This window comes from Capsicum annuum, chromosome 1, assembly GCF_002878395.1.
Source record: "Capsicum annuum cultivar UCD-10X-F1 chromosome 1, UCD10Xv1.1, whole genome shotgun sequence".
NCBI classification, from domain to species: domain Eukaryota; kingdom Viridiplantae; phylum Streptophyta; class Magnoliopsida; order Solanales; family Solanaceae; genus Capsicum; species Capsicum annuum.
In genome coordinates, this window is record NC_061111.1 from 153,777,081 (window position 1) to 153,785,354 (window position 8,274).

Below are 8,274 nucleotides of genomic sequence, written 5' to 3' on the forward strand. Positions count from 1 at the left end.
ATGTTAGTTGGTGGAGTCCTAAAAAATCTTCCAACAAAAACTTCTTTATAATTTTAGACAATTTATAGAATTTAAGAGAGAAATGTAAAGCAACCGGATGGTAAAACTGTTAATTTGACTGTTGAGATAAAATTGGTAATGAGACAATACACTATTTTTATTTTTAATTTTTGTGTAAAACGTAATAATTTATTACATTTTACAATACTTTTGATGGGATAATACACTTTTTTTTAATTTTAGTGTAAAACGTAATGATTTTTTTACATTTTATTAAATTTTTAGTAAAACTTAATGATTTATTACGATTTACAAAACTTTTTATGGGCCAATACTTTTTTTTTTTGAATTTTTGTGTAAACGTAATAATTTTTATGTTTTACTAAACTTTTTGTAAAACGTAATAATTTTATTACGATTTACAAAACTTTTGAGGGGACAATGCACTTTTTTTTTTAAATTTTTGTATAAAACGTAATACTTTTTTACATTTAGTAAACTTTTTGTGAAACGTAATAATTTATTACGACTTACAAAATTTTTGATGGGACAATACACTATTTTTTATTTTTTAAATTTTTTTATAAAATGTAGTAATAATTTATTACGTTTTACTAATTTTTTTGTAAAATATAATTACACAACTTTTGATGGGATAATACATTATTTTTTATTGAGAGAAGTATCAATTACCCCCTGAACTTGTCACGTTTTATTCATGGTACACCTGAACTTTGACTTGTCCTAAGTACCCCTCTGAACTTGTTGTTTTACTACATCGCGTGACCCTTTTTTATCGACGTGGCAAAATATTTGATTTCAAACACCATCACGCGCGTGATAGAGTAATTTTTTTTGCCAAATCAGCATTTTCAACGGTAAAAAAATGAAAAACCCCCATTTTCTTTAATTTTTTCAAAAACTTCAATTATCTCTCTTCCTATTTATTATCCCTCTTCCTCCATCACTTTCAATCTAAAAAAAATCATTCTATTGCTTCTACTTTGTCTATTTATTTCTAACTCCATGAATTATAACAGAAGACTTGTTTGTACATGTCCGTCTCCTCTAATTGTGAGAATTTCATGATCGAATGACAATCCCGGACATAGATTCCTCGATTGTATGCATTATGGTGTATGTAATTTTTATATTCTCTCTCTCTTTTTTTTAGAGAAAAGACATCAAAACCCTCCCGAACTTGTCGTCAAAACTTACTTTAGACCCTAAACTAATTGAGCAATTATTTACCCCCCTTAACAACTTTCAAGTGAATTAAATTCACCCCCTATGGCTGACGTGGCAAAAAAAGAAGAAAAACGAGTGAATTTTTTTTTTAAAAGGGCCCACTTTATTATTAACAACAACAACAACAACAAACCCAATGTATTCCCACAAAGTGGGGTCTGGGAGGGTAAAATGTACGCAGACCATACCGCTACCTCCGAAGAAGTAGAGAGGTTGATTCTGATAGACCCTCGGCTCAAGCTAAAGGATAGTAACAGGTGGATGGATGACATAATAAAATGAGGAATAAGAAATAGTAAATTAGAAATCAGAGAAATACGAAATACGCGAAAATAAGAGCGACACGAAAAAGAAAATAGGGACTAAGACATAAGACATAGGGTCCCCACCTAGTCGTACCATACACACAAAAACCAAGGAAACCTATGCACAAGCCTCGGATTACTAACCCAGCTGCACCATAACACCCCGGACTGCAAGCTACAACCCACACACTCTCATTAGCCTTCTACCCTTATTCGTGACCTCCACACTTTCCTATCTGGGGTTATGTCCTCAGTCGGCTGGAGCTGCTCCATATCATGTCTAATCACCTCCCTCAAGTATTTTTTCGGCCTACCTCTACTCCTCCTGAAACCATCCATAGCTAGCCTCTCACACCTCTGGACTGGGGCATCCGCGCCTTTCCTCATCACATGCCCGAACCATTTCAGTCTTCCTTCCTGCATCTTGTCATCTACCGAAGCTACTCCCACCTTCTCCCAGATAATCTCATTCCTAACTCTATCTCCTCTAGTAAGCCCACACATCCAACGCAACATTCTCATTTCCGCCACCTTCAATTTTTAGATGTGAGAGTGCTTGACTGGCCAACACTCCACCCCACAAAACATGGTCGGCCAGACTGCTACTCTATAGAATCTGTCTTCAAGCTTAAGGGGAACCTTCTTATCACACAACACTCCCAAGGTGAGCCCCCACTTCATCCAACCTGCTCCAATATGTTTAGAGACATCTTCATCGATTTCACCATTCTCCTGAATTGTAGACCCAAGATACTTAAAACTGTCCATCTTACAGACATCCTGGGAGTCCAACCTCACCACTACTTCATACTCCTACCTCAAGTCACCAAACTTGCATTCTAAATACTCTGTATTGGACCTACTCAACCTGAACCCCTTGGACTCAAGGGGTTGCCTCCAAACCTCCAATTTGTCATTTACACCGCCCCACGTCTCATCAATTAGCACTACATCATCCGCAAATAACATACACCAAGGCACCTCGTCTTGAATGCTCCGCATCAACACGTCCAGCACCAAGGCAAATAAGAGCGGACTAAGAGTCGATCCTTGGTACAACCCGATCTCCATCGAAAAATTCTCTGAGTCTCCTCTCGCCGTCCTCACACGGGTCTTCCCTCCATCGTACATGTCCTTAATAGATCTGATGTACGCCACTGGAACCCCTCTCACCTCCAAGCATCTCCAAAGAACCTCCATCGGGACTTTATCATACGTCTTTTCCAGGTCAATGAACACCATATGCAAATTCCTCTTCTATTCTCTATACTACTCCACCAATCTCCTCACCAGGTGGATTGCCTCTGTTGTCGAATGAACAGGCATAAATCCAAACTGATTCTCTGAAATGGACACGACCCTCCTCAACCTCCGCTCAACCACTCTCACCCAAATCTTCATAGTGTGACTCAACAGCTTAATACCCCTATAGTTGTTGCAACTCTGAATGTCACCCTTATTTTTATACAGCGGAATCAACGTACTCCATCTCCAAACCTCAGGTATTTTCGTAGTCTTGAAAATACCGTTAAACAAACTAGTCAACCACCTTAAACCTGCCTCACCAGCATACTTCCAAAAATCTACCGAGATCTCGTCAGGCCCAGTCGCTTTACCCCTCCACATCCTACGAATAGCCTCTCTGACCTTCTCAACCTTAAAACGCCGACAGTAACTGAAATCGTGGCTTTCCTCTGAGTGTGCCAGCTTCCCTAACTCAATGCCTCTGTCCCCCTCCTCGTTTAAAAATTTATGAAAGTATTCCTGCCATCTCTTCTTAATGTGAACATCCTCCACCAAAACACTGTCATCCTCCCCCTTGATGTACTTCACTTGATCGAGGTCACGACCCTTCCGCTCCCTAGCCTTAGCAAGCATATACAACCTCTTTTCCCCATATTTCTCCTTTAACCCCGTATACAAGCTCTCGAACGCTGCCGACTTAGCAGCCGTAACTGCTAACTTAGCCTCCTTCCTCGCTACTTTGTAGACCTCCCTATTCACCCACTTCTCTTCTTCATCTTTAATCTCCATCAACTTAACATACATATCCTTCTTAAACTCTACTTTCTTCTTAACTTCTTCATTCCACCACCAGTCCCCCTTATGACGTCCTGACCGACCCCTTAAAATAACCAACACTTCTCTAGCAGTCTCCGTGATGCAGCTGATAGCCTTATCCCATATAGTATCCACGTCCCCCCTGCACTTCCATGCCCCTAATACCACCACCTTTTCCCCTATCTCCAAAGCACTAAACGGTGTCAAGCCCCCCACTTAATTCTAGGACGACACTCCCTGGCCCTTCTCTTCTTACACTTCTTGATAGACAAGTCCATCACTAGAATCCTGTGTTGGGTTGAAAGATGCTCACTTGGAATGACTTTACAGTCTTTACATAACCCTCTATCCCCCTTCCTAAGCAGCAGAAAGTCAATCTGGGTCTTGGCTATCGCGCTTCGAAAGTTAATTAGGTGATCCTCCTTCAGAAAACTTAAATTCACTATAACCAGCCCAAATGCCCTCACAAAATACAACATAGCAGCTCCCGCACCGTTTCTATCACTGAAACCATAACCTCCATGCACATCGTTATAACCTCCCGGTAAGACCCCAATGTGGCCATTAAAGTCCCCTGCTATGATAATCTTCTCCAAGCTAGGCACGCTTCTCACTACCTCATCCAAGTCATCCCAAAATTTTGCTTTCTCCTCCTCATCCAAGCCCACCTAGGGCGCATACACACTATACGCATGCAATGAAAAAACCCCAAAGACCAACTTAATTTTCATCAGCTTGTCACTGACCCTCTTAACCTCCACCACCTGCCCTCTAAGCTCCTCATCCACTAAGATGCCCACTCCCTTTCGATGCTTATCACTCCTTGAGTACCACTGCTTGTACCCATCCACATCCCTAGCCTTAGACCCCACCCACCTAGTCTTCTGCACACACGCAATATTAATCCTCCTTTTCTTAAGAATCTTCACCAGATCTACAGACTTACCTTGAAGGGTCTCAATATTCCAAGACCCCACCCTCAACCTATCTTCTCTTGCCTCTCGCCCACTTCTAACACCCTTCACCGAACCCACCCTAACGCCCAACCTATACCCCACACCCATCCCATCCCTCCCCTCCTTACCCCCTTCCAAAATAGCCCCCACCCCCAGCCCCCTCAGACATGGCCCTAATCTACCATCGACCCCTCCAGCCACTACTTAAAACCCAAATAAAGCCCTAAACCGACGCATAAAATAAATAAAGCAACGGTACAAAAACAGTAAAGGAAGGAACACACAAAGTACACTTATCCTCCTAGCAGTTATAACAAACACACAACAAATAGAAAATAAAAAACAGAAACAAGAAACAGAAACAAAATCAAGGAACAAAAACAGAAAACAAACAACAGAAACAAAATAATATAGAAAACCAAACTATATGTAATGACTAACTATTAAAGTTAAGATGTGAAAGTTTAGATGTCACCGGTGCTCCTCCGTGCTACTATTTCTGGTAATTATGATGTCAAAACTGGTAGCCAAAATAAAGTCGTCTGAAAGAACGTCGCTGATGCGTCGCCGGAGTATCGTCGGAGTGTCGCAGGCGAGTCTTCTAGGTACTGCCGGGATCTGGGCGCCGGCTTATATCGTACCAAGCTGCTTTACCACAGATGGACACCTACACTATCGCTGGAGTCGAACCGACGGTACCTAATCCCGTCGGCGATAGCAGCGACGAGACATAAAATGAGAACGAAGAAGGAAAAAGATAGAGAGAACTGGGGGGAAGAACTGGGGGGAGAGAATGATGGAGAGGGAGTAATCCTTACCTGCTTCCAGCGCGTCTACACCATTGCCGGTGCCGGAGTCTGTCGGTCCGACGAAGAGTACGTTAAGGGTGAAAGTTAAAATGGAACGTTAGGGTTTTAACGTTAGAGAGGAGAGAGAAAAGTCAGAGATGACTTTTTTTCTCTCAGAGAGAAAGTAGCACTGAAAAATTCTCTCTCCCACTTTATTATATATATATATATATAATTAAAAAAAATCAAGAACCCAACTTCATCTTCTTCTTTTAACCTCCTCCGTTTCCATCACCCCCTTCCTACCCCAACCCACCACCATCATCACCATCATCATCTTACACCTTTTCTTCGAAGTCTTCCTTTAATATATATTTAAAAAAAAACTCTACCAACAAACACAAAGCTGAAAATAAACCAAAATTTTAATAAGGTTAAACAATTTTCATTTAATTTTTGCAAAAAATCTTCATTTTAGTTTATCTTTTTTTTTTTTCAATTTGCATAATAATAATAAACTGAATTTGTAAGTATTTTGAAGTGAAGGTTGAAATAATGTGGAAAAACTTTAAATTGGTGTGTTCATAATTGTTCTCTAATGGTGTTAATGGGAAGAATGAAAAAAAAAATGGAGGAATTTCGTGGCAGAGGTGGGAGTTGGAAGGGAAGAAAGAGAGGGGGTGGGGGGCATGGTTTGACAAGAAGGAAAAAATAGGGGGGAAGAGGCTGGAAGAGCGGGGGCAGGGGGCAGAGGCTGGAAGAGCGGAAGGAGGGGGGATCTGATCTGAAGAAGGAGGGGGTGGGGGGTGTGAAGAAGAAAGGGATTTTCTTTTTTCTTTTTATTTTATATATATATATATATATATATATATATAAATAGTAAATATATATTTTTTTGTTTTTTTTAAAAAAAATATAAAAATAATATGTGTGTAAGATTTTTTTTAAAATTATAATTTCTTACGTGAAAATGACATGACACTGATGTGACATTGATTTGACAATGACATGGCGCGTGTGTAGTGCACTCTCCGTTATGAGAGTGGGATTTTGATTTTGAGGTTGAAATTAATTCATTTGAAAGTTGTTAAGAGGGGTAAATAATTGCCCGATTAGTTTAGGGTCTAAAGTAAGTTTTGGCGACAAGTTCAAGGGGTTTTTGATGTCTTTTTTTTTTTTTTTATGTTTGTAACAAGTAAATTTTATAACTTTCTTTTCTATGAATTGCAGTCTCTATTTCAAAGTAGTTGCAACTTTTTCGATTGGTATGATCCAGAATTTCCACGTCAAGCCAATATTGTGATCTTGAATTTGTTGAAAAAGACCAACAAACAACAAAAAGAGTTGAAAGACAAAAGGTTGTTAAAGCTAATTTTGTGCATTAATTTGATATGTAATATGATGATGTTAATTTACGTTTTGTGTCGTTGAATTGAAAACTGATGTTGGCATATGTAATGGTGCATTAGTTTGATAAGATGATGTATTTTAACGGATATAGTTATATTTTTTTGCTGAGTAAAGCAATATATTTGTAGTTATACTTCTAATATTTCTTGGTTATTGTTGACTTTTTTATAAGAAAATGATAACTTCTAATATTCGTAGTTATATTCGTTATCGAATTTTTGTTCCTAACGATTTGATTTTTGATTTAACGATAAGAAAATACCCATAAAATCGAAAAAATCGTAACTAACATGTAAAGAAAGCGAATCTTAGTTGCAACCAAAATCCTACTTAAATATATATATATATATATATATGAGGTGTAAAAAAATTATTTAGTATAATCTTACTGCGTTATCGGTTTACCCAATAACCCAATTAAAAATATCAAAATCGAATCAATAACCCAATAAATTTTTTTAATATAAAATTATTACAAAATCATTAACCCAATAACGATACACATCAATAACATTTATCGGTTTAATTTTTGTACACACCTAACTTAAATTGTGATTTTTTACTCCATTAATTATAATAAAAAAAACATATTTGTGCATATGAGTCTCCTCAAAATCTTAGTCGAAACACTAATCGAAAACTACTACGAAACACTAACCGAAAAAAATAATTTCACAATTTTAACATACACAAAAAATATAATTCTTTTAGATAATAGCTTACTTGATCGACGAAAATTCAACCTTTCACTATTTTGGAGTAGAAGAAAACTCAAAAGTCCAACTTTTTTGAAGAGAAATTGGATAATTAAGGGTAGAAGTGAGTTATTTTTTGATATATGATAAATATAAGGGAAGCAACAAGTTCAGAAGGTAATTGATACTTCCTTTTTTTTTCTTTTGAATTTTTACGTAAAACATAAAATTTATTACAAAGAAAAAAGATAGAGTAATTTGACATAAAGTGTAATTTGACATAAACGTGAAACGTAATTTCTTATAATTTGACATAAAGTGTAAAACGTAATTTTTTCTTACTATTTGTTAGATTTGAGAAAAAGTTGACATAAAAACGTTGATGTAACAAAACATTGATTTTTTTTTTTTGAATTTTGGTGTAATTCGTAACAATTTGTTATGTTTTATAATTTTTTTGTAAAACGTAATAACTTATTATTTTTGTAATTATTACGTTTTACAAAATTTTTTTTAGTGTTCAACTCTATTGGTTGACCGTTAAGAAAAAATATAAAATATAATAATTTATTATGTTTAATCTATTTTAATAATTTATTCAATAAGTGGCCTGTTTTAATTATTTTATTCATAACTTAACTTATTTTAATTACAAATTTGATTTAAGAAGTGATCAATTAATATAAAATATTTATTTTTAATAAGATTAATAACTAAAATGGGACGGAGACGAATAAAGATAAACGTAGACAAGATATGTAGTAAGTACTACTTTAATTAACTTAAAATAAAACTGGTACATGTAGGAGTA

At 36.7% G+C, this 8,274-nt stretch overlaps 1 protein-coding gene across 1 annotated transcript; it reads right to left on the minus strand.

Moving 5' to 3' along the window:
- Positions 1–2,817: 2,817 nt before the first annotated feature.
- LOC107858770 lies at positions 2,818–4,678 on the minus strand. The gene is made up of 4 exons (XM_047412003.1): positions 4,415–4,678; positions 4,089–4,282; positions 3,439–3,807; positions 2,818–2,857 (listed from the first exon to the last, which is right to left on the minus strand). Exons 1-4 carry the CDS (start codon positions 4,676–4,678, stop codon positions 2,818–2,820), a joined length of 867 nt encoding a protein of 288 aa, XP_047267959.1.
- Between the last annotated feature and the right edge of the window lie 3,596 nt (positions 4,679–8,274).